The sequence below is a fragment of the Neolamprologus multifasciatus genome, chromosome 8, assembly GCF_963576455.1.
Source record: "Neolamprologus multifasciatus chromosome 8, fNeoMul1.2, whole genome shotgun sequence".
Classification (NCBI taxonomy): domain Eukaryota; kingdom Metazoa; phylum Chordata; class Actinopteri; order Cichliformes; family Cichlidae; genus Neolamprologus; species Neolamprologus multifasciatus.
The window spans coordinates 19231950-19259186 of NC_140446.1; the positions used below are offsets into that span (position 1 = coordinate 19231950).

The 27237-nt window shown below is 40.1% G+C and overlaps 1 protein-coding gene and 1 long non-coding RNA gene across 2 annotated transcripts in view; both read right to left on the bottom strand.

Moving 5' to 3' along the window:
• itga3b (integrin, alpha 3b) overlaps positions 1 to 27001 on the bottom strand; it is a 31635-nt gene extending 4634 nt beyond the window's left edge. Inside the window, exons 1-20 of the mRNA XM_085170552.1 lie at positions 26643 to 27001; positions 10646 to 10773; positions 9228 to 9310; positions 8157 to 8397; positions 7900 to 7992; positions 7551 to 7755; positions 6977 to 7170; positions 6558 to 6646; positions 6341 to 6474; positions 5553 to 5639; positions 5389 to 5456; positions 5139 to 5281; positions 4820 to 4966; positions 4591 to 4691; positions 2428 to 2596; positions 2168 to 2242; positions 1994 to 2073; positions 1729 to 1806; positions 1198 to 1312; positions 749 to 925 (exon numbers count right to left, since the gene is read on the bottom strand). Coding sequence (XP_085026678.1) covers positions 749 to 925; positions 1198 to 1312; positions 1729 to 1806; positions 1994 to 2073; positions 2168 to 2242; positions 2428 to 2596; positions 4591 to 4691; positions 4820 to 4966; positions 5139 to 5281; positions 5389 to 5456; positions 5553 to 5639; positions 6341 to 6474; positions 6558 to 6646; positions 6977 to 7170; positions 7551 to 7755; positions 7900 to 7992; positions 8157 to 8397; positions 9228 to 9310; positions 10646 to 10773; positions 26643 to 26818 — 2583 coding nt within the window. The 5' untranslated portion in view covers positions 26819 to 27001. The remainder of the gene's footprint in view (positions 1 to 748; positions 926 to 1197; positions 1313 to 1728; positions 1807 to 1993; positions 2074 to 2167; positions 2243 to 2427; positions 2597 to 4590; positions 4692 to 4819; positions 4967 to 5138; positions 5282 to 5388; positions 5457 to 5552; positions 5640 to 6340; positions 6475 to 6557; positions 6647 to 6976; positions 7171 to 7550; positions 7756 to 7899; positions 7993 to 8156; positions 8398 to 9227; positions 9311 to 10645; positions 10774 to 26642) is intronic.
• Positions 15117 to 26636, bottom strand: LOC146512956 (uncharacterized). Its single transcript, XR_014875741.1, has 2 exons — positions 20954 to 26636; positions 15117 to 20922 (listed from the first exon to the last, which is right to left on the bottom strand). It is a non-coding gene; the product is annotated as an uncharacterized LOC146512956 (long non-coding RNA).
• Positions 27002 to 27237: the final 236 nt, after the last annotated feature.

The following is a 27237-nucleotide window of genomic DNA, read 5'->3' on the forward strand; positions in this document are numbered from 1 at the left end:
CTGTTTTTTCTTTTTTTCTTTTTTCTTTTTTTTTTCCTTTTCTCTTTTTTCTTTCTCTTTCGTTTTGCTTTGTTTTTCCCTTGTAAATTATGTTGATTAATGCCTGTAATCACCTTCATGAATTAATATTTTAGAAATAAAGAATTTAAAAAAACCAAAAAACACAGAGTGTTTCAGGGACATCAAACCCCTAATGGCTCTACATTTTTAAATATTCAATGACAGTAAAACTGAGGTTGTGATACTTAAACCCAGTGATGCTGGCATTGCCTCAAAATTGGGCTCTGTGGAACCTTATATTACTCCCACTGTAATCAACTTTGGAGTTCAAGTGAACTGTGATTTTAAACTGGATAAACATATATCCATAAATATACAGCTTTATCCATCGTCAGATCACTTAGTGATTTTGAGAGTTATAGAAGTGTTTATTTGTATGTAAAACGTATATATTTTAATTATGTTCTTACTGTGTGAAATTAATATTTTGGGTCAGTTTTTTAATGTGTTTTATAAACAAGGTTGCATCAGACTGAACTGGATTGAAGGTACAGCTAGCCTCTCTGTATGGCTTCACAGAGAGGCTAGCACAGATGTTGACTCATTTTTATGTGACGCTCAAGTTTTTGAATGTCTTAAAAGTTTGATTTGTGTATTTTTTGTTGCTGTTAAGTTTTTGTTTTTGGTCTTACTCTGGGTCATCTTCACAGATATCACACGTTTCAAAAAGTGTTAAAAAGAACCTTACAGTTAGGTTAAGCATGTTGACCACATTTCCAGGAGGTTTACACTCCGTTTCAGAATCCCCCTGAACAACAATCTTCGTCAGGTACAGCAGCCACTTGCCGTTTGCTACCTCACAGGGCCACTCAAACTCCACAGCCAGGGTTGCTATGTCTTGCAGCGATTGTCCCATTGTGTTCATCTAGAGGTGGAAGCAGTCAGAAACATTAAAAATAGAAGTGAAATACATCAGATGGTATGAAATAACAACATGGTGACTGTAACTCCTAAACAGTATCCACCCCTGCTCACACTTAAACCACAAACCATGGCTGACACAACAATCCACAGCCCACGCAATATTAAACTTCTGAAGTGCTGGCTTCAAAGAAAGGGTGGGGATGATGGAAATGTGGGTGAGTAAAACACATAATAGATACAATGTACAATCTCTGAGTGGTGAAGATGACTCACAGTAAAGGTGAACTCCACCAGACTGCCCACGTCACTTGTGTTGACCATGGCTGACTCGCCCATCACTGTCCCACCAAACTTTACTGTTTCCACCTGTGTCTTTTCACTGGATAAGCTAAAAGACAGATATGTTTCACACAGTGTAAGTAAACAAACTGTAAGGAGGGTAATATGATGCACTGACCATTTTATTTACCTACTCTTTATGTACAACAGGGGTTCTCAGATTTTTTGATGACCGAGTACCGATTTAGGAAGATGGTTGATGGAAGGAAGGAAAGAACCCTCCCCCAAAAAACCACATAAAAAAACCTAAAAGTCCTCTAGGGGCACGGGAGACATGCCTAACCTAACAGATGTATAAGAAATATAGTAAATGCAATGCATATACTTCCCATGATGCCTGTGATTACTCTCAGTAATCAGGTGGTTTATGTGCTAAATACCTGCATTACTTTTCTACTATTTCTCACTGTTACTGAGAACCCTGAATGTACAGTATGTCATGAAACATTTGCGATTGGGACTTACAAGCTGAAGACTGGCTCAATGGTGTTTTCAATCAGCAAGGCCATAGGAACAGGCGTTAGGTCACTCTGCTCACTAAGACTGGAGAAATTACAACAGTGTGCATTATCTTAAAACAGCTTAAAAATTTAAACTTCATTAAAAAAATGCAAAAAGCAGAAAATGAACTTAATTATTATACACAACAGTATTATATTGACTTGTTTTCCCTGTTTAGTATTAAGCAGGAACAAAATACAATGTGCAACCAACATTATAAAGCCCTTACGTTGACAACAGCAGCTGACACTCAATCTTTCGTGTGTGTAGGGTGATTCCTGATGTCTCAAACTTGAGCAGGAAAGACACCTATTAATAAAGCAATGCAAGCACATGAGAACTGTTGCAAACCCAACTGTCCAGTAGAAAAATATAAAAATAATTGTCACCTGTTCAAACCTACCTTTTCGTTTTTGCTAATTGGGTTCCCCACCTCACAAATGACTGTATCAAGAAGAGTGCACTCAACTTTGTTATTCTAAACACAGAAGAAATAAACAGAATTAGTTTTAATTTTTAAGGAACTGACATGACCAGAGATGTGGCTATGTGTGACATGACCAAACCAAACCAATACAGTGTGCATCTTGTAAGAAGAGTAGCGTTAAAAAAGAAAGGACATTTAAATAAAAATGGCCATCTCCTGCCCTCCAGTGGACCTACCAAAGAACTGACACTGGCATATTTCAGCACATCAGGGATAGTGACATTGAGCAGGACTCTGTGGGCGTCTTCAGCTAGCTTCCCTTCAGATTGATAGTTGGTAACGTTTACCGCGAGCCCTATTTTCTTTATGGAGCTGTTGAACTGGAGCACTTGAACTTTGCCCAGACTGTAGAGGGACAACATGTATTAGCTTTGTTATTTAATGATTATTTTGCTTAACTAACACATTCATGACATGACATAACAAAGAACAAAATGGCTAACGATGGCTAAAGTGCTAAAATGGACCTTTCCAATGGGAGTCCATAAGCAAGGGGGAACCCTCACAAGTTCACACATTTCACACTTCACTTTGTTTTCTATGTGCTAAGCTAATGGTAAGCTGGTACTGGTGGTAGCTTCATATGCATTATATATACAGTGGGGCAAAAAAGTATTTAGTCAGCCACCGATTGTCATCATTTTAAGTGGGGGAACTTGCACAGAGGTCAGTAATTTGCACCAGAGGTACACTTCAACTGTGAGAGACAGAATGTGAAAAAAAAAAAAAATCCATGAATTCACATGGTAGGATTTGTAAAGAATTTATTCGTAAATCAGGGTGGAAAATAAGTATTTGGTCAATAACAAAAATACAACTCAATACTTTGTAACATAACCTTTGTTGGCAATAACAGAGGTCAAACGTTTACTATAGGTCTTTACCAGGTTTGCACACACAGTAGCTGGTATTTTGGCCCATTCCTCCATGCAGATCTTCTCAAGAGCAGTGATGTTTTGGGGCTGTCGCCGAGCAACACGGACTTTCAACTCCCGCCACAGATTTTCTATGGGGTTGAGGTCTGGAGACTGGCTAGGCCACTCCAGGACTTTCAAATGCTTCTTACGGAGCCACTCCTTTGTTGCCCGGGCGGTGTGTTTTGGATCATTGTCATGTTGTAAGACCCAGCCTCGTTTCATCTTCAAAGTTCTCACTGATGGAAGGAGGTTTTGGCTCAAAATCTCACGATACTTGGCCCCATTCATTCTGTCCTTAACACGGATAAGTCGTCCTGTCCCCTTGGCAGAAAAACAGCCCATAGCATGATGTTTCCACCCCCATGCTTCACAGTAGGTATGGTGTTCTTGGGATGCAACTCAGTATTCTTCTTCCTCCAAACACGACGAGTTGAGTTTATACCAAAAAGTTCTACTTTGGTTTCATCTGACCACATGACATTCTCCCAATCCTCTGCTGTATCATCCATGTGCTCTCTGGCAAACTTCAGACGGGCCTGGACATGCACTGGCTTCAGCAGCGGAACACGTCTGGCACTGCGGGATTTGATTCCCTGCCGTTGTAGTGTGTTACTGATGGTGACCTTTGTTACTTTGGTCCCAGCTCTCTGCAGGTCATTCACCAGGTCCCCCCGTGTGGTTCTGGGATCTTTGCTCACCGTTCTCATGATCATTTTGACCCCACGGGATGAGATCTTGCGTGGAGCCCCAGATCGAGGGAGATTATCAGTGGTCTTGTATGTCTTCCATTTTCTGATGATTGCTCCCACAGTTGATTTTTTCACACCAAGCTGCTTGCCTATTGTAGATTCACTCTTCCCAGTCTGGTGCAGGTCTACAATTCTTTTCCTGGTGTCCTTCGAAAGCTCTTTGGTCTTGGCCATGGCGGAGTTTGGAGTCTGACTGGTTGAGGCTGTGGACAGGTGTCTTTTATACAGATGATGAGGTCAAACAGGTGCCATTCATACAGGTAACGAGTGGGGGACAGAAAAGCTTCTTACAGAAGACGTTACAGGTCTGTGAGAGCCAGGGATTTTCCTTGTTTGAGGTGACCAAATACTTATTTTCCACCCTGATTTACGAATAAATTCTTTACAAATCCTACCATGTGAATTCATGGATTTTTTTTTCACATTCTGTCTCTCACAGTTGAAGTGTACCTCTGGTGCAAATTACTGACCTCTGTCATCATTTTAAGTGGGGGAACTTGCACAATCGGTGGCTGACTAAATACTTTTTTGCCCCACTGTATACATGAGCACTGCAACAATCTTCTAACCTAACTGAGCAAGCTAACTAGTGTATTTTAACCTTTAAAAGTCAGCTTTGTGTCTATACATGAATGACTCAAAGGATGCTTGGTTGCTCACTATATAAATTTACCTGGGATAAGGCTTTTCTTCATTTTCTTCAACAAACTTTGCTGTTAGTTGCAGGTTACTGGTACATTTGTTGTCTGAGCCACACGCCTTTTGAAAGTGAATCTGCAGGAAATAGAATAAGCAACATCATCTCAAATCTTACAAGGGGACACTGGACTGTACCATTTCTTTACCATCTCCAAGTTACTGAAAAGGAAACCTGTAAATGAAGTGCATGCAAGACTCCATACCTCAGTTCTTCGGCTGGATTTCTGCTCTGGGCTCAAAATTGGGAAGAAGTCCAGGTTCTGTAGGGATCGTCTGGCTCTAGGTATTGGTTCGTATAATGAGAAGTTGAGGAAAAAGACCACTGGTTCCAGTTTGTCCCTCACAGGTTCCTGTGAATTAATTAAAGAGTTTCTTTTTGCTTGTCTCAATAAGCACAGGACTATCAGGTAGCCGCAGTTTATTTGTTCTCTCCAATCACTCAGCAAGATGATCATTTGCAAATAGCACAAAATGCACGGCTCAGTCAATACAACATCTGCAATAGTTGCGTTGTGCACTTACGACTACAAACAGCTTGAGAGTTTCACACGCAGTTTTGGAAGCTGTCATGGTCAGGTTGCCAGTGTAAGTGTTGATGTCATTCTGAAAACGAACACGAGAGCTTCCTCTTCTCTCCCTGTCGGCCTCTACTATATACGTCACCACTTTACAGAGTGAAAACAAACAGAAAAGATTTCCATGGTGATGCACTTGTTTGTAAGTTGGAAACACTGTTCATTTGAAAAAGAAAATTGAACACGGAAAAACTTACTGACAGGTCTCTTGAAATTTGTATTTCCGGTGCTTAGAGTGAAAGACATGCACAGAGTAGCTGTAATGCTGTGAAGCACAAAGAGAAAGAGAAGAAGAACTGAGACCTGAAAAAACACTCAATAAGCCAGTTTCAGAATGACATAAATTTAGGAGACATCTCACCATGGTTTATCTCCAGAGCACATTTTATCGTCCACAATCTTAGGCTCGACAGTGAAGTCTTGGGTTAAGTGCACAACCGGTCGAGCTCTTATTTAAAAAACAAAACAGAACAAAACAAATAAATTAATCATTATAATAATAATAATAATAATAATAATAATAATAATAATAATAATATGAGAAATAACTCCATGAATACTGAAAAATAATAGATGTCATAAAAATAGTTTGTCGTAACTTATGAGACAAATGTCACTGTAGAAAATCGCTAAATATTATATATACAGTCACTGGCCACTTTGTTAGGTACATTTGTTCAACTTCTTGTTAATACAAATAATAGACAGTCACATGGTAGTGACCAGCCCACAACCTTCCAGCAGAATAACGTACTATGACACTACGTCAGAAAGCTCAACAAAGACTTTGCTGCACTCAAATGATCCCGAGATCACAATAAAATTGCCCAAAGAGCACCTCTGTGTTGTGGTGGAACAGCTGTGATTGTTTTGATTTTGTTTGGGAATCAGTAAAGTGTGAAGTTTTTTTAGTAGAGGTTTCAGATTATTTCCTGATAAGCTAGTCTTTGAGTGGTAAACTACTCCATCTTTAAAAGAATTATAATTTTTTTTTAATTACTTTAAATTACTGTAAATCCTGCACATTCAGGATTTACATCATGAATGTGCAGCCGATACATCAGCAGTGTGTGTTATGCTATGATGTCAATAAGGGGGTCCAACTAACATTGAAATATCTTGTTTAACTTTGTTTTTGATTGTGTCTACCTGAGGAGGGCGATGTGATCATCCAGAGAGCCAACTAAGATATCAGGGTAACTGTTATCATCCACGTCCATCCCTCCGCTGATGGAGTAGCCGAAGGTCCGGAATTTTTCACCAAACGTCCTACCCATAATGGTCTGCAGAGGGAGTCATTGACACAGGTTTTCAGAAGAGTACTTTGAATAAAGTTTTTAAATGACCACAGAATGTCAGACGTTACCTGACTAGGCTCCCTTGATATTCCCTTTTTGCTTCCCATCCATATGTAGACCATTCCTGTCTGGTGGAATGGCGCTCCAACAGCAAAGTCTGGAGACATTAGCATTACAGTTAAACAAGTGCTGGAAGCATGGCAAGAAAAGATGCTAGAAAAGAAAACTAGGCACTCTTTGTGTATAGGAAATATTTGTCCTCTAGGTGGCAGCAGAGAATGTTTTCAGGACTCATTTGAAACACGACAAGTTAAATACCTCTTGTTTGCAGCTGAAATGATTTCAAATTACAGAAATATTCCTTTAGCGTGCTTTATGCTCACACCACAGTTTACCTGTGGTCTGGTGCACCACTTTGATTTCACTTTTTAAAACTAGAATATTATCAGATGTAGGTCCAAAAGAGATGCTGGGTTCATGGTCACACCTTGGAATCCGTCTTGGTTGATGTCGCCAATGGCGGCCAGTGCAAGGCCAAAGGCAGAATCAGATGGGCCCTTCAAAACCATTGAGGCGGTCTTCTGGAAAAATCCATTCTCGTTCATGAAAATGTACACTGCTCCCCCCACTTCATTCTTACGGTCAAAGTAAAAGGGGGCACCCACAATCAGGTCATTCCAACTAGAATATGCAAGACAAAAATCCACATATGCATGTAAATACAAAAATACATACACATGGCTAAGTATAGCTAAACATTCAACACAAGTCACCAAAGCTATATTAACTGCATCTCAAAAGAATGAACTACCTAGAATCTTAATGACCAACTAGATTTCTAGATAGAGAAACACCTGATTTCTTCATAATTTCAAAGTGAATCCCTCATCCCTGCCACAGAAAGTCACTATTATCATCTGTGTTCAGACACACACTGCTTCACTGTTATGCACCATATGCATAAAAAGGCAAATCACAGCCAAATCTATGTGAAAAAAAAAATCATTGTTCATTTCCCCACAGTTTTCCCCACAGTTACACTCTCCGGTATAGAAACGCACCTGTCATTGTTCAGATCTGTCACTGCCAGGCTGTTTCCAAAGTAGGAACCCACTTGTTCCCCGAGGATGATCTGCTCCAACAAAAGCTTTGGTTGAGTTTTATTTGAAAAAATCACAGCACCCTTAGACTCATATCTGGGAGCCCCTGTCACAACTGTCGAGTCATCATAACTCAGCAGCTTCTTTCCTTCGAGAACTGAATAACCTGTGAATGAAAGTGCTTGAGAATCAGAGATGTTGTTTTTGACAATTGGATGCTTATCTGACGGTAGGGAGATTGAGTGTGAATCTCACTAAGGTTCCCAATGATTTGCCATTTGAAATGTTGTAAAGACACACCAACACTTACCTATATAACTATATGCTTTCTCTACACTTTCAAAGTTTTTGTAAGCATAGTTCCAGGGGTTTTGTGGATCTATCCGTATCACATGAGCATCTCCTTTAAGCAGAATCACACAACAATGTTAAAATCAGCTTAATACACAATTCAAGAGTATCCAAGACATAACACAATCAAATCCAACAGACTTGCACAGTGTGCAAATAATGAGTAACCCCATTATTTCAGCAGTAGGCAAAACAGGTTAGCTCGACAGTTCCCACCTTGCCAATTGTAGCTGCCTGGAGAGCCTAAATAGACATCAGTTTCCGATATACCGCCTGAGATGCCCATGTTGCACATGCCGTCCAAGTTGTGGTCGTTGTTGTGATTGCAGACGTCATAATTTTCATCCTGCCACTGATCATCTTGGTCAAAGGTCAGGTCATTACTCCTTACATAACATTTTCCTAACATCCGCCACTGATTCTCTGAAATAACCTTCACATATCGATGTCCGCATGCCTGGAGACCAGAGAAAGTATTGAAGAAGTGCAGTGTGTCATATCAGAAATAGACAGTGCTTAAACTGAGATCAATTCAGTGACTAGGAAAAACAGCTTCAAGTAAACTGAAGAATCTCAAACATCAATATAATAAGACCAGTGTCGCTGCTTTTTAATTTACACAATGGAAACGGTCCTCCCTTTGAGCAGTTACACGAAATAATCATTTTCTATGAGCCAGATATCGAGTTTTTCCGTCCCACGGTCACCAAGTGCTCACTCATAGGGGGGTGTCTGATTGTTGAAGTTTTCTCTGCAGGGTCTTTTCCTCTTACAATATAAAATCATTTAAGATGACTGCTGTTGTGATCTGATGCTATTTAAAAATAAATATAAAAAAATATATATATAAAAAAAATAAATGCATTAATATGTAAGATAGAAAAATAAAAACATGGAGATTACACCAATTAGTGCTTGAACAAAAACTGAAACATATTGACAAAGACAGACTAGGAACAACATGCTGTTAGTTTCCCCTCACTGTAAGTAAAATGTGTTCTCCAGTATATTGTAATTGTCTAAAATGTAAAAGTAATAAAAAAAATCTCTTGATCAAAATATAATTTCTCCCTAAACATGAGACATTATTGCATTTTCTCCCTGTGTGTATCATCCTGTCTCAGGTGTGTGTGTGTGTCTACAGTAATTAAACATTGCAACAAGTCAAATGTGTCATCTCTTAGACTAAATAATAAAAAAAACATCCTGTGTGTCAGCTCACCCTGCCTTGTACATAATATCACCGGTAGTAGTGACTCATAGAAAGAAAACAGGAAGTCATCTTACCAACACGCGTCCATCTGGCTGGCCCTTCTGACTGGACACTGTCACACCCAACCACATGCCCTCCACAATCTCAGAGGTAGTTGCTGTGGATGCGTCATAAGGAGGTAGGTCAATTATTAAGGCAACTGTTTTAATTTGTCATCAAGCTGGTGCTGACAGGTAGGTCTTTACATACAGAGTAATTACCTTTTTTCTGCTTTATAATGTTCCCTGTTTTACTTCTTGTTCTTTTATTTCAATAGACCGTTTCCAACCAGATTTCTATTTGCCATCATACACTAATCAAATCAAACCAGCATGCAGTACAAAATCGACCATTCCAGACTATTTATTACATTAAAAGAAACATTCAGCATGGCTATGGTGATCACAGTCATCAGAACACCTACTCAAACTGTAAATGCAAACCTTCATGCAGCCTGGATCATGCCCTGACAAATATTAACCACAAAAATGTGCTGAGACTGCAGCAGCACTCATTCTAACCTCAACATGAAAAGTGATTCAGAATCCTCTTATTATACCATTTACCCCTAGGTTTGGATGGGAGGGGGGTGGGGTCTAACATTTAATAACAGTCTGTTCATGTAAAGGTGGACAAAATAATTCCAAATGCTCCAAAGGATGCTTGATGATTTTACTGAAATGATCTGACACAGTTCTGTAGTCCTTACTGTAAAATGAGGAAGCTAGCTAGTGTTCATTTAAAGGTTATTATTTTTTGTTCCTCACATTAGCTACATCCTTTTGAGGCCCTGCGCAGGGGAAACCCAGTTTTAACACATGAAGTTCACTCAGGGAGTACAATCCTAAATAGAGCTGAGCTGTGAGTCTCCTATGGCTGTGTGAAGTAAGTGTTGTTGAATGTCTCAATCATATGAGCGATTCCTAAATTTTAGTTTAAACCCAAACTGGTTCTGAACAGTGTGCTAAGTCAGGAAGGAGGGTTTTAAAAAATGTATGTACAACATGCAGTCTGGGTATACCATGGCTAACTGTTTGGGGGTTTCGTTTTTTTTAAATTTGCTTCTGTTGGAGATCTCTGCGTTTGCCGTTTCATTTTGCACCACCATCTGTTATGTTTGCATCAAATCTATGGAAGTGCTATACAAACTCAGTTAAGGTGCTTTTAAAGTATTGTGAAAGATGGCTCCTTGCTGGTGCACTGAATATGAAAATCTTCAGAAATGTTCAAAAGCACTCTCACTCACCATCGATCATCAGAATACCAAATAAGTGAACATCTTTAAGAAGAATGGTGTTCAATCTCATCATTATTTTCCTTACATATATAGATGTATTTTAAAGGAAACCCCCCTCGAGCTCGCTAAAATCCCTTAATGGAACAGTTCAGAAACAGCTACAACACTGCAACCAAGCATTCCCTTCATCACATCAGTGCTTCGCAGTGATCTTACTCGAGGTAACCAGGTCCATTCTGGAGCAGTCAGTGGTGTCGGTGGTAATGGGACAGAAGTAGACGGCGCCTGTTTCATTGACTTCCGGCAGAGATTGTGCTTTTTCTTTGGGCGCACCTATAAGAAGCCTACAAAGGCAGAGAGGAACACAGAAAGAACAAAAACACAAAAAGAACAAAAACACAGAAAAAAACAAAGAGAGAAAAACAGAAAGAAAGAGACAAACAATGTTTGAAATCACAATGGAAGTGTGGCACAGTGTTAGACAAAGCTATGACACTATCAGCAACGGTTTATCAGATAACCTTCGAGACACAAAAAAAGCACACCATGCAGCTTAACAAGTCAATCATTTATATTTCACCTCTTGAAATTTAGCTATTTGTATATATTACAGCTATTTATTATTTTTCTAAATGTTCTAACATATTGTATTATTTAACTAGTTCAGTCTGTTACTGTTGTTGTCTTGGAGGAACTGTAACTCACATTATTTCCTTAAGGATTATGAAAGTATTCTGATTGTGATTAAAGGCACAACTTTTATGCACAGCATTTACCCACTTAGAGTGTGTGACGTGACCTGAGATGTTAAGATTCAGGGTCTAAACACACACAAAAAAGCAGACTCATTTCACATGAAAAGAAAGAGTGAAGCAGTCGGACCATGACCTGTGACAAGCTTGGGCAGCGTACACACACACGCACTCACCCCCATGCACGCACGCACACATATATAGAGAGAAATTTGCTTCTTGGCTCTTTTTGTCCACTCATCGAGACACTCCCTGCATCTGCACCTCTTACCACACCACAGAGCTTTGAAGTAAAGAGATTACTGCTCTCTGAGGCTCTGTGCAGGAACACACCATTTAACGTCAGCAGAAGATTTATTAGCTCCACTTTGTGGGCGAAAGGTGTGGACAAGCTAGTTTACAATATGTGAGCGAGTGACATACGCATGAAATGAAAGCACTCAGTGCTTTGGTCAAAGTGGGTAACACAAACATGTCATTCTTCTCATTTTAGCGTCCTGAAAATGATTTCAGTGCTGTCAGTGCTGACAATGAGTTATCAGCATTGTGGGAAAGAGTAGAAAATGAAAAATAAGTAAGTCAAGATGTTCACGATTGTTGACCTAACTGCGAGTATAGTGGGAAGCCAGCTTTCTCTCTTATTCACACTGACAAGTTAGAATAAATAAAGGTCCCAAATGTAAAGTTAAAAATAAGTCTTCACAGTAAAATCACTGTGCTTTTAAAATCCCACTTTCTCCCACGAGTCAGCCTGGGATTACTCCAACTTGGGGAGAGATCATTTCTCCTGAAAGATGAATCACAGCAAAAGGCTGTGCTATGCTAAAAACTGGAGGTCTGAAGACAAAGCGGGAAATCACTGAACAGGGTCTGTTAGCACTTGCTCTTGGTTATTCATATCTGATTAAACACTGCTCACAGGTTTCGTGGTTTTTCATTCTGTTTAAACACAGCGAGCCCATGTACCAGGCTCCACCACTCCACCACAGTCGTCTACATATATACACACATTCACAGTGATATCGACATTAACATGCCCCTATAAACATTTACAATCTTAATCTGACTGCAGGCCTAAGAACATAGACAAAATTATTCTCTTTTTGATGTCTCACCTGAGCATGCAGAGAGTCAGACATGCAAATTAGTCACATGGCCCGACTTCCACTGATTTTAGATCAAATTACTCTAAAAAGTATATGAATTGTGGCACATAAGCTGACAAAACACTGAACTCAGATTAGACGCTGTGGCACACATAGCTAATTCCTTGACATTAGATCTGATCAGATATGTTTATAGGTAAGACATCATCCCTTTCCTTTTATGAACGCAGTATGACAGCACCGGCACCAGCACAAACACTTCTCAGTATAACGACAACCACAAAGAGACAAGACGGCTGCTGAGGGCCAGCAGTTTCCAGGTTAAACTGTCAGAAGAGACCTTGGGTGTGGTAATTATTCAGTAATGTGGACAGTAAATAAGATACAAGATACCACAGAGGTTTGCAGTGGTGGATGGACATAACAGAAACATGGAGAGGAGTCCCATTCAGCGTGGCGTTGACATTCTTTTGTTTATCTGAGTACATGTCTATGTGTGTCTATGTGTGTGTGTGTGTGTGTGTGTGTGTGTGGTCTTACACTACAGATTAACTAAGCCGATGAGAAGCAGGCGTGTAAAGCTGTTGTGTTTTTGAGCCGCAGGACACAGTGTCCCAAAACACTAACTCAGATCTTATTGTAAAGCCACACAAGGCCTCATGGGAGCATTATCCAAAGCACTCATAAAGGGAACAGCGTCAAGCCGAAGACTGGGCAAACTTGACACACAGATAGCAGTTTGAACTTTTCTCACTCTGAATAGAAATCATGAGGAAGCAGGGAAGGGTACAAAGTCCAGTATTAATCATGCATGCTTTAGGGCATCTGAAAATCTTGGCTAGCAGGGTGCTGATTGGAGAAAACTAGAAAAAAAATACTGTCACCATCTTACTATCTCAGTGGCGCCATGTGGGTCATCGGTGTTTGTTGATGAAATTTAACAAAGCTGTGTGATACCATCACATCTAACACAGGACAGGGGTTATCAGCTACCTTAGGTTCATGTACGTGCTACATGAACATTTAAGAACAGGTTGACAATTCGGCTAACTGACAAATGTTAGATGAGAATTCTACGTGTCAGGCAAATATGAACAATCAATAAATATTTTTTAAATATCATTTATTGTCAATACTGGAGGATAATATATATCATATATTAGGCTATTTGTCATTAGAGAAAAGTGTTGCAGATTGCAAAATACAAAAGGTTTACCAAAACGCCTTTCTCCATAGCTTCAAGTGTATGCTATGTTGTGTATAGGACTACATAAACAAAGAATTGTACCAGACACACGACACAATGAACCTACCCCTGTTTTTAAAAATAAATGAGAGCAGAGTTAGCTCAAAGATTCAAAGGGCTATCTTTATAGTCAACCAAGATGATACCAATACATGCTCATAATTTTGATATATTGACTAATATTTATTTGTTTTTCTTTCAGGGACATGACACATAAACGGATCTCCCTAGCAACATTTATGCGTAGTTATATACTACAGATGAATTAGACAGGCTCTAGTTTTAGCATCTTTTAGCAACTTTTCTTTTTAGTCTTTTTTTTATAATTTTTTGATCGAGTTAAATCCTGCGGTAGAGAATCAGGGAGATGAATGTCCTTCCAAGAGAAGCTTGACATGTGCATTTATGTTCATATTTGGCCCCTACATGTCAACTCCTGCTTGTTAATGTATCACTTGGCATGTTTGATTGTTTCTGACAGGCCATAATGATCCTAATCCCACTGAGAAATGTCCCAGTGCTCCCAACAATCAGACTGCCACTGTTAATTTTTAATGTAAACACATAAGAGTAGCTACTTTTGGCAACAACAAAAAAAAAAGAAGAACGAGCTTAATTTCCAAAATTTCGCTTGAAAAGTGACCTTGATATCCTCATGATCATGGATACATGGAGGACAATAATAACTGAAGGTTTTCACTTTTTCAAGTAATGCAGCACAGAACCATAGACTAAACATCATTACTAGCCCGCCCTTCACATTCCTGATCTTGAGTGAACAACTTGCAACCAAATGTCAACTTTTTCATTAAAAGCAGATCTTTTTTTTTTTTTTTTTTTTTGATGAACCCACATTTCTCTGTTGCATATGTAACCCTCATAAAATTGGCGCACACCTGATTAACAACGAGGTGACTCGTACGTCATATTCCGTCCTGTCCTAGCTGTGTGCTCTCCTCCTTATCTCCTTTCATGCTCATCACCTCCTCATAAACAGGCTGTCAAAGGCTCGGCTAAATGGAAAGGGAGAAGCAGGCAGCTGCATTCCAACTCCAGGACATGTTGCAATTTGCCCCTTCTGTCTAACAAGTCATCCAAAAGGCTGGCTAAACCAAACATTTACTGTTTGCACCCAGCTAGGGGTGGGCAATAGTGATGTGTCGGTCGCGAACGAAATGGCTTTTAGAGCCGGTTCTTTGACGTGAACGACGCAAGCCGGCTCCTTATCGCGAGCCATGGGTTTTTTCTTTCTTTCTCTCGCCCTCTCTCTGGCACTTTTTCCCCGCTTCACTCCGCATGTGGTACTCCGCAGTGCGGTGGTTACACTCCGCAGTGTAACCACCGCAACCCGCAGTGGTTACACTGGCAGTAGCACAGGAACAGAGCGGGAGGGAGAGACGGAGAAAGAGAGCCAAGGACAACAAGCCACATTAGAAAGATATAGTAATCATCCGCAACTGAAAATAGTTGTGGATAATCCTTGATAAAGGATTCAGAAAGTTTATTCATGCAGGCCCATATGACAGAGAATATGCATCTTCTTTTTGTTTTCATACTTTAATTTATATTTAATTGTGTTGTGGTTTGCAGTGTTTTGTGTTGTTTCACTTTAAATTTGTTTAAAAGGAAAAAGCTGAAAATTTAAATAGTTAAATATTGAAATGTAAATAGTTGTTTTTGTATTATATGATTTCTTTATTACATTTTATGTGGAGTGAATAAATAAAAGTATATTTACGGTGGCCCTAGAGACAAAGCATGTACAAACTTGAAAACACGTAAAAACTTGAAAACACGTAAAAACTCTGAAGCACGTACAAACTCCAAAACACGTAAAAACTCAGAAGCACGTAAAAACTACAAAACCCGTACAAAACACAACAGAAGTGCTCCAGGATGCTAGGCACAGTGTTGAGCTTTTGTTACCTAGTGGCTACACAAGCCAGCAAGTACCAACGACCGGATTTGGTGTGTAGTAGTAACAGGTAAATTAACTTTTTTTTTTATTATTATTATTATTTGAATTAATATGGGTGCTTGTGTATAAATACACAAACCATGCACGTATGCTTTCAATTGTGTAATTTAAGTGATCTAGGTAGCTCTGTTTTGGAAGTTCAGTTAACGCTAGAAATGTGTTTTGGAGTTTGTAGGTGCTTTTTGGAGTTTGTAGGTGCTTTGTCTCTAGGGGCCACCGTATATATTTATATATAAACATATATAAATAAGACCACTTTTTTTTACATTAGTAATTCCTTTTGTGCATAATTTTAGATTGTTGTTAATAATAAATAAATTAAAGCTACAAAACAACCTGAAGAGCCGGTTCGGAGCTGAAAGACCCGGGGTTTTTTAGTGAGCCGAGCCGAAAGAGCCGGTTCTCTAAAAAGAGCCGGAAATTCCATCACTAGTGGGCGATATAAACGACATACATAGAAACTATATAAATTTGGCCAACGATAGAGATTTTGACTATATCGCTCTATCGCGATAGCGCATGTTGATGATGTCATCAAGCTGCGCCTGTTTTGGTCAAAGCATCGCAGAGGCTAAAACCATTATCATCTGCAAATTATGGCGAGCAACAGCCATAGAAATATGGGGAAAGCCAAAAACTGCGCTTCCTCCACTTCCGTAACATTGATTCATTAATGTTGAATTCTCTCGCAGCTGCTCTATTCCCATGTTGTTGCAGTATATTAATAACTAACCTTGTATTGTGGATGAATAATCTCAGTTGTTCTCCTGACTGAAGTTTGGCCCGTGTTGGCGTTGGCGTTCATCCTCCAGCTTCACTGTGCTAATGTTATGCTAACATAGCTGTGTCGCTAGCAACATTATATACCAGGTAGTCCAACTTCAGTAACCCTGCAAACACCTGAAGGGTTTAGTTTTCTGTCTTCATTTATGTTGGAAGTGGTAGCAGCTGTACGTTTTAATTAGTTTCAAAAATCTCTCAGTCAGAACATGGTATGAAATGTTTAGGTGTAAACTAGCGAGCTAACTTCCTGTTAACTTCTAACTCCGTTAAATTTAATAAATTCTGTTTTCATGGATGCCTGGATGTAAAACTTAATTGTTACACCCGATAAAGCAGCAACGCTGATGATTTAATTAAAGAATTTAGACCGTTTTTAACTCTTAGTGTTCGTTTGACTTTGGGACCTGAAGTTGACGGAGTTTTGGACCCAGATTACTCCGCGAAGCTCCTCACTACGGCAGCCGTAATGCGCTGACAATCCATCAAGCAGTGCGGCTTACCAAAGTTGTACTAAAACATTTTTTAACAGATTTCTGCACGCCCAAATCGGTTCGAGGTCAGTAAGCACAACCAGAATTCATACATAAGGCACACTCTCGATTTTTGAGAAAATTAAAGGATTTTAAGTGTGCCTTATAGTGCGGAAAATACGTTATACAGAAGAAAAGAATGATATATATGGTTACCGCACATGATTCAAATTATATCGCGATATGAATTTTAGGCCATATCGCCCAGCTAAGGTGAGACTCAATTAGGCTGCATTCTTGACAACAGGACTAAAAATCTTAGACAGTTTGATGGACTACTGTATATTTGTGTCAGCCATTAAGTTAAACAAACAGTGGTTCATTTATCTAGTCATGTTAGCCGGCACTGCCTCGGAAAAGCCTCTAACTTGAAGAAAGAACAGATAGTGGGAAAAGTCTCTCAACAAATGAGGGGAGCTGCAAGGGAAAGGGCTGATTGTAAGCTAATGTCAGAGTCAACACAAACAACTTCTCTTGCAGTTAATTAAAATTAAGCCACGCTCACCTATAATCTTTACCCCCCACATGTCTATTTGCTGCTAAGATAACACCAACAACAGTGAAACCAGGAAATCCAACTTAATTAAACCCTTTTTGGGATGACATTTCCTTTCCAACTCACAGGATTTTGAGAGATTATCAAGACGAGACAAAGCGCAAGTTAGTCGTGTTTACAGTCAAACTGGCGTCTCATTAAGAATACACACATCTTCACGTCAATCAAGTCGGAGCCGTTATGAGACACGGGATACAGGTGTTTAACGGGCAAATTTGTATTTTTTTTCCCCCCCTTAAAGGCCTTTATCTTATATGTGAAGAACAGGAAACATTTAAAAGTGGGTGAGGGAGAGAAACCACCACAAAGAGATTCAGATGGCGGAAGGAAAGGTGAGCGACACGAAGCAAAGTGGGAAACTTTCTGACTCACGCCTGCTGTTTAATAAATTGTGCCTGCAGAGTGTATGCTGTGGTGTTACAGCTGCCTGTAACATGCGTGATTGATTGCCCTCCGGATATAGCTTAAGGCAACATGTCTGTCACAGGATTTGAACGCAGCCCTTTTAATAATATTAAAAGTAAACCATGTGCCACCGATGACATGTCAAGTTTGCATAAGTGACACTGATTTTGCACAGCAAACTGAAATTAGCTAAAAAAGAGAAGCTATGAGGTGATTGTAGCTCAGTCACCAGTCTGCTTACCAAAAATCCTCGGGCAAGACACTAACCCCAAGTTGAATGTGTGTAAATGTTAGACTAGAAGCACTTCCAAAGAAAAGAAATAACTGCTTGTGTGAATGGGTGTGAGTGAGTGAGTGAGTGCTCAGAGTAGAAAAGCACTATATAAGAACCAGTCCATTTCAATTGTCATGACACCAGGTAAAGATTGTAATATTTCATAATATTATTATTATTAGAATTATACAGTAGTCACAGCAAAACAGTAGTTCTATGAAATATTTTATATTTTACTGTTGACCTGGACCAGCACAGCCATTTTTCACACCAGTGCTGTACGTGGATTGGGGTACAGTATGGTGACACCACACTGTATCACTCTAACTACAACACAAGGTGGGTCACTAAATTACCCAAAATGCACAAGCAAAGAAAAATGCAATAAAATATTATTAATCTTCACCCTTTATCTTAAAAACACAACATCAGACACACATACATACAAAAAAACCCTGCATGGTCTCATCTACTGCATCCTCATTGTTTTTCAAGGAAACACTGCTCTTCTACTAAAGAAGAAAATAAATACAGATCATACTAAATAGTGACTCAGTTTGCAGATTGAATTAAGCCTAACGATGAGAAGAGACTAGACGTAAGATCTTTTTATGATCTTCTAATGACATAATGACTTCAGTGGACGATGAGAATCTCTGATCCACCTCTCCCACCGCTCATGAACAAAAACCCTGAAAACTCCTCCACTTGGGGCAGCAATTCCTCCCCAACCGAGAGTGGGCACTCCACCCTTTTCTGGCTGATGACTTGGAGGTGCTAATTCTTATTCCAGCTACTGCACACTTGACTTGTAGAAGCACATCCTCTGTGATACATACAGCACGTCATAACCTTACTGACAAAGATGGCAAGGGATGAATCATGGCAGCTTTCAAGAAAATGAAGGTGAATGCAGAATGCCGCATTTTCCAGGAAAAATGAACAAATTATTTTTTCTTTTTTGTGAAAGGCAAGCCAGTGTGCTTCCTTTGTGGTGAGGCACTGGCAATAATGAAAAGGGCAAAGGTTGAGCACTCTTACAGTTTGAAACATGCTAAACTTGATGAGTAGAGAGGAGAAATGCACTCGTAACTCAAAATGAATCTTCATCTTTTTGAGTTTGAGTGCTCAAAAAGCGGCTTTCACACAACAACAGACTGACAGCGAGAATATTACGTGTGCAGGTTTGGTGGTGAGTGCAATTTATAGCCAAGAAGCTGAAATCTCATGGGGCTAAGTAACACAGTATCTATAGACTTTTTTGTTGGTCTTTCGTTTTTGCATCCCTCGGTATGTGTTCATAATAGTGTGGCCCTCAGACAACTATATAAAAATTTAAATGGCTCTTCACATGAAAAAACAAAACCCAACAATCAAACACATGGAGAGTGAAGTAGAAAACACACAGTGCAACATAGGAAGCCCCTCAGCCTCAGCCCATTGGGAACGTTACTTTAAAGTGCAGACTTCACAAAGGCCTGAAATAATTATCCACTGCCAAAAACACACAGCACTTGCAAATTCAGCATTCTGACACAAAGGTAGAGAAGAAACCCAGAGTCAGAGGGAAGTGAAATGTGAGCGGCTCCTGCCACAGCCAATCAGCGTGCAGCCTTTATTCCTACCTGTACCTGTGTCTACTGAGCTGTGCCAGTATATGCACATAATTTAGCCTATACTTTATAGTCAGTGCTAATTATAAGACAAAGCATTTCAGTCTTTTCAACATTCATGCTGAAAGACTTTCTTCAGCGAGTAATTTAATGCCTTAGGAAACGAATAAGTGTGTAATAAATTACTTCTTTGAGTAATTACTCAAACAATGAGTACAGCTGTGATGAATCCAGGTCACTGTACTTTCAGGAAACAAAGAAACTACATGAGGCGGTGAGCACACACTTCGCTTTCATATCATTCACAGTAAGCACACCTAGTTCTTAACACACTTAAAGAACATTTGCCTGCATTTACAGAACAAAGTCGATGAGTCATCTCTGGTCAAACAGTGATGAAAGAGTGTGCATGAAGTAGAAAACATGGCTCACACAGACTCACCTTCACTTTGCATCCCAGGATTTTCATATATTTATGTCAGGGCAGGGCTATATATATATATATATATATATATTAACATGCCAGCATGAACAATAACAGCAAACTACAAAAGCCTAGCCTATCACAATGTCAAATTATCTACTTTAAAGATTTACATTCTTGCAATATGGACTAGACTACGATTAAATGTCTCTCTATAATGACAAGCATCACTGTTAGTGCATTTAAATGTTTATACAAAAGGGAGAAATGTAGGAATGCACTGCAAACCACTTTCACACATAGCAGACTGCTGCTAAACTTTGTTCTCTTTTTTTCACCAGGGTACTTTTTTAGTGGAAATGAAATGCAGACGAAAGAGGAGATGACAACAATGTCATACAGTTGAATAAAGAAAAAAGAAAGGACTCTGCACCTGTAGACAGGCACCCACACTAACAGGGTATCTCAGCTGGACAAACATCCTGTTTGAAAACCACCATCTGTCTTTGGTGAAACAGTAACAGGAGACCAAACTAATTTAGAGCCAGCTCGACAAATTAAACATGGCAGGACATCCCCTTGATGATAAAGAAACTCACTTTTTATTGGCAACAAGTGAAACCTAGTCTGAAGCGGGCAAAGAAAGTTTAGCTTGTGGTTGCAGGTTTGTCTCCTGTCACTGGATGAATAATTTCGTCAAGTACTGCTGCAGGGTGTAGCCCCCCCCCCCCCCCCCCCCCCACACACACACACGCGTGTATTTTTATCTTTGTGGGGACATCTCGTTGACATAATGCTTTCCCTAGCCACTTACCCTAATAAGTGGCTAGGGAAAGCATTATGTCGTCCACCCTAACCATCAAAAATGAATGCCCGACCGTGACCCTTACCCTAACCCTAACCATAACCTAATTGTAACCCTGACACTAAAACCACATTTCGAGTCTCAAAAATGCTTTCAAACTGTTTGTCCTATACTTGTGTTTGTCCCCACAAGTATAGTAAACTACCAATTTTTGGTCCCCATGAAGATGTTAATACCCGTCCACACACACACACACACACATAACTGACATAGAGAAATATACCGATCAGGCAAAACATTGTGACCACCGACAGTTGTGATAAATAACTGATCTTCTCTTCATCATAGTATCCGTCAGTAGGTAAGATATATTAGGGATTAACTGAACATTTTGTCCTTAAATAGAAATGGGTTAAAAGCAGGAAAAATGGACAAACGTGGGGATTTGAGTGAGTTTGACAAGTGCCAAATTTTGAAGAGCCTGGCCTGTGTTGTCTGATCCAACAGATGAGCTACAGTAGCTCAGATTGATTAAAAAATTAACACTGTTTCTGACAGAAAGGTGTCAGAACACACAGTGCATCACGGTTTGTTGTGTATAGGGCTGCATAGTCACAGACCAGTCAGAGTGCCTATGCTGACTCCTGTCCACCACCAAAAGCACCAACAATGGGCACACAAGCACCAGAACTGCAACACACAGTAATGGTCCAGTGACCTGGTCTTATGCATCACATTTTCTTTTACATCAACGGGTTTGTGCCCATCGCTTATCTGTATAACACCTGGCACCAGGTTGCACTATGGGAAGAAACAAGCTAACAGAGCAGGCTTGGGCAATGTAACATCCTTGGCACGTACCATCTAAATGGACTGGTTCTTATATAGTGCTGTTCCATCCTATCAGAGCACTCAAAGTGCTTCACACAACTTACCTCATTCACCCAGCCCTTTTTTCTATGCTCTAAGTGCTTTCTATTTAACATTCACACACATTCACACTCCAATGGCCAAAAGCCACCCCATGGTCTACAATAATACCTAAGCATTGTTGTAGACCATGTACAACCTTTCATGGAAACTGAATCCTGTGAAGGCTGTGGCTTCTTCAGCAGGATAATGCACAGTGCCTCAAAGCAAAAATGGTTCAGAAATGGTTTGAGTAGCACAACAATGAGTTTAAGGTGTTGACTTGGCCTCCAAATTCCCCAGATGTCAATCCAATCACCCATCTGTGGGATGTGCTGGACAAACGTGGATGCCCCACCTTGCAAAACTGTTGCTAACATCTTGGTGCCAGATACCACACTACACCTTGAGGGGTCAAGTGGAGTCCACAACTTGATAGGTCAGGGCTGTTTTGGCACCAACACAATATGAAGCAGGGGTCATAACATTATGCCTGAACGGTGTACATACAAATGTATACATGTAAACAGGAATACACATACCCCTGGACTAAACCTGACCACATGCTTCTCAGTGATGCCATACCTCAGTAGTGAACCATGAAGCCAGAAATCACAAGAGGCTCACAGTATTAGTAACAGTATTACTATTAAAATGTTGTCCATTGCTTTATGTAAAAGAAGAGAAGCAGCTGTGGGAGACACAGATGGACAGTCAGCCACACAGCTGTAACAGAGCTGACAGCAACGCATGTTCGCGTGCATGTTCAGTCCCAAGTTTCTCTCAGATATTACTCAGCTTATATAAAAGAAGTGCAGGTGTGCATGAAACATCTGCCTTTACCTGCTAATGCCTGGAAATTTTCCAACGCCAGATTTTTTTTTATCTCTCTTTGTTTACATATTCATTTCATACATGTATTTATTTATAAATATTTATTTAGCCTTTTATCAGTAATAAGCGTTGGAACATCCTATATTTATAGCAGCACTTATTTGTATTTTACGGACGCACAACAAGTTGCAGCACACGCACACTTCCTAAAAAAAATACCAAGTGTAATCCAATACTTGTGGATCATTTCTCTCTTCAAAGGTGAAAAATGGCATGAAGACAGAGAGGTACTGGAGCATATGGGTTTTTCAAGCTACAGGTAGCTCCCAGTAGCCTGAAGGCTAGCTTCTTTTCTGTGCAGCTGAGGGCATTTATGCAACCGGGGGAGGAAAGAGGGAGGGGATCTCTTACACTTTTGTTAAGATAAAAACAGTCCTCACTGCAGGTATTTCTAATGAAAGCGCCACCATAACCAATCTCCTCTGTGGAGATTAGCGGGAACCCCGAGCCGTGCTGGGATCCATTTCAACATGTTTTAGAAGCAGTTTTTGTGCTGCTACACAGAATGCAACTCATGTCATTACCAGCTGATCAGATACAGCGAATAACTGCGTTAAGATCAGGGCCCGTAACCATGGTAAAGGGATTTTATAACGACAGCAGTCGCTCAGCATAAAACCACTTTAACCCCATTTTAACCTACTTGTTACTCCAAATTTCTATTTGATCTTCTATTTGAAAATGATTCTGTGTCAGTGTAAAACCTACTGGCTTGCATGGGATAGACATGAAAGTGTTGCATCGAGGCATGACACTAGCCCTTTGATAGACCTCGTTCAATGACAAAGACCACTATGATATATGTATTAGCAGGAATGTTGGATTACAGTCACGTTTACGGCCCACAGGCTTTTATCACTGATCAGTCCAGTGAACAGTTCTATTGAGTGTATAAGGCCCTTACAGAGCTTACAACCCATTGCACAATACTGTACTGGAGCACGTAAACGACACAAAAAGTTGTGATAAAAGATTGAAAAAGTAAAATCACCGGGGTGCTTTGAAAAAAAAAGGGTTTGCCAGAAAAGTTTACTTCTATTGAAACATATGACGAAAGGTGACGTATGTTCCTGTGCATGTTCTAACTGAACAGTGGGTGGACCAGTTTAATTTGCACCTCGCAGCAGAAAGGGGAAGGCCCCGTCAAATTAAATCGTTGACTTTCATAGCCTCTGGCTGCTGCAGTCAGACAGGGATGATCCTCGATCCCAGCCACGTCAACTCTGATCAAATATTCATCAGTCAAAAGACTGTGTTATAATGTGTTATTTTTTCAGCTTTCATCTGTAAAATGAAGCAGTTTTTGATCAGTTTGAGTCAAATATTTGGAGTTTTTATGTGTATTGTCTCTTGGATAATCATTCTCCCTCCTGTCTTGTCTCAACCTGAAACCTGGCAGGTTGTAACTGTGCAGAGAAGAGTAATACATTCCTAAAATACCATAAGGTCAGGGGACTGGAAGAGCCAATAGGTGGCCAGCTGACTGCCCTGTTTCCCCCCCTTCCCTGAAACAACAGAGAGAAAAAAAAGACCTTCTCGGGAAAAAAAAATCTCTCTGAGACCTTAAATGGGTGATCCAAACAGAGAGGGGGAGTGGGGAGGTGAATAGTTGGTACAAATTGGCTTCAGGTAGTTCTTGGATTATTTGGTAAAGCCCATCCCCAACAAGAAGCAATGCTGATCTACTAATTGGATGTGCAACCCATATTCAAAATATATTGTTGAAATTCAGCTCAGCAACCATTTAGTATAACTGGATAATAACCTGCATCTTAGAAGGTTTCAATTAAAAAAAAAACAGCAACAAACAAAACTCTTTATTCCAGAAATGGGAGTGGAAGCCATTTGACTCGACTGGTATCCTGAACTCTGACTCACAAGGACAACAAAGAACAGTGTTCTTCTCTGTACATGTCATGACTGGTGCATACGTCTTGGTGTTTTTCAGATATTCACACTGCAGTTCTAGCCAGAGAAAATATGTCGCTAAAAGCTGTGAGGTTCATCGAGACAGACGTGCAACCACAAAAGAAACTTATTTTAAAATCCCTTCCTCTAAGATATTGCAGACACCAGCACACTGTTATGTCTTTACAGAGTCATGCACTCTTATCGCCTATCGACTCGGCCAACTATTGTTTTGTGAGCGCCACTATCTCCAAACCACATATCAAAGCGGGTTTCACTTATGTCTCGTAAGATGAAATAGGTGACATCAACAGCATTGTGTTTTTTCCCTGCAGATGTGTGCTACACTGCATGCCCACAACATGACATGCCCTGCTGTGTGATGTGAATCTTTATGTTTAAGCAAAAAAGGTATATTCAGTGTGAGATTTAGGCTACAATTATATTAATATTGCAGTAACGTTAGTTTTTATGGGTTAAACAGAGCTAGCAGCATAGCTAACACTGGCCAATAACCAGCACATATGGACTTAAGCTTGGCAGTACAGGAGTATGTTATTCAGGTAATTCATGCAGACATATATTTCTTCCCCTTTCCAGTTTTATGCAGAACCATCTAGGTTTATACCTACAGCTCAGACATGAGAGTGAGTTTGGTCTTCTAATCTAATCTGTCATTGCATGACTTGCAATGAGAAATAAACCTTATATCTAACTTCACTGATGAGAGCACAGAGGAAGTGGGCTCTGATCTGAAACGTTTCTTCATGCTTTACTCTTCAAAGCAGAACGACACTGATAACAGCACATTACAAACATGCTGTGTGATCATGGAAGCGGATGGATGAAGGGGCTGCTCTAATTGACCGAGTGAAATCCTATACCGCACAGTAACACAGTTTGAGGAGCTCTCATTAGATATGCCACGAGCAAAGATGTGACATCCCTGAACATCAACAGATACAAAAGCAGTCACTTCCTATGTAAACCCGTGCAAGTGCTCCACACTGGTGTTAAGTTGTGAAGTGTCACAGGCCAGTAAAAGCTTTAATAGGAAACAACCCCAAGTTCTCTCTAGCCGATAGCGGCAACAATAGTTCCACCCAAATACAGAGTAAGTAGATGTGCAAATGTTTACTTTACAAATATTTAATAACTGAATATAAAACAGCCACCCACATCATGACTGAAAGTTCAATCGCAATGCACTGAAATGCACATCACGATAAAAATGCTCTTATTGTACCAGGACTGGCTTCCAAACTAGAAGCATACACGTGGTTTACAAACCAGGAGTTATCTGTGTTCAGAGAATTGTGAATTCTGGTTAAAAACAAGTGTGTTTGTGAGTGTGCCAAAAGCTGGACCAGCAGCAGAAACTATTAAAAATAAATCTCATCTATTCATTTTAAACAATGCGATTTTCAGTTTCGTTCATTATTGTTGCAACAATGAATAAAAAAAGACAAACCGAGCAAGTGAGAAGAAGAAAAACTGACAGTGAGATAAAACAAAGAGAGAAATGTAATTTGTGTAAAAGTCAAGTAATATGGTGATCGTGTAAAACTGAAGAAAAAAAAAACCAGTTTTGCTTTCAAAACAGGTCACATCAGGCCGGACGTGTTATGAGACACGTTTTCTACAGGTTGACAGTGCACGGCAAAGATTTACAACGCCGCCGGGTACGAACTTCGTCGAATTACTTCCAAAGAGCGTAGAGCACCTGTCTTATATTCTCACTATACTAAAAAAAATGTCTGGTTTGGTCTAACTAAATATGCAGACGTGGTCTCCAGCAGGTTGTTTCTCTCACAGGTAGTATGTAAGTGGAGCACAGAAACGCTCGACAGGTGACAATAAAGCGTCTCCGTCTCCGTATCGTATGAGCAGTTAACCGTGCCCAGTACGAGGTGAACAGAAAGTGTTGCTTTACCACGACTGTTTGCCTGCCGACATATTACCTCTAAATTAAAAAAAAAAAAGAAAATATAAAGCAATTTCTGAAAAATGCATTATCCGACTATACTTACAGATACTGTCTGGAGCCCACCGTCTGCTCATGCAAAGCTACAGAGAACCCAAACAAGCTCCCCCTGGTTTTCCCCTCTTTGATCACAGGAAACCGTTCATCTATATTAAATCCAGTGCAAGTTTGCGTCCAGTGGCACACGGCCAAAACAGCGCAGAGTAAAAGTCTTTCAGACATGTTTCCGTTGTTTTCTCCCTTGTTAGGTGCACTCAGCTCTCGCAGGTCCACGATCAGCGAACGAGCATGGGGTCCGGGTGGCAACTCTGCCGCAATGAGCTCCAACAGGTAGGCTGCTGCTTCACAGAGACCTGCCCATTAACAGCCCCTCTGTGCAAAGTCACTGCCTAGGTGTCGGCGCCTCATGCTCGCTCCGCTGCCCTGCCCCTAGTGGTGTCCCTCCCTTCCTGTCAGATCTCGACATCCTTCAGAAGCAAGTGCATTAACTACAGGGAGCTGCAGACTCTAGTGGTGTGCGATACAGCGAATTTTAATATCGATCCGAAACCAAGTAAATACAGAGCCCGTTTTGTTGATACCAATACCGATACTTGTAAAGGCAGCTTATACAAGGAGAAGCAGTGTGCTATGATTTATGA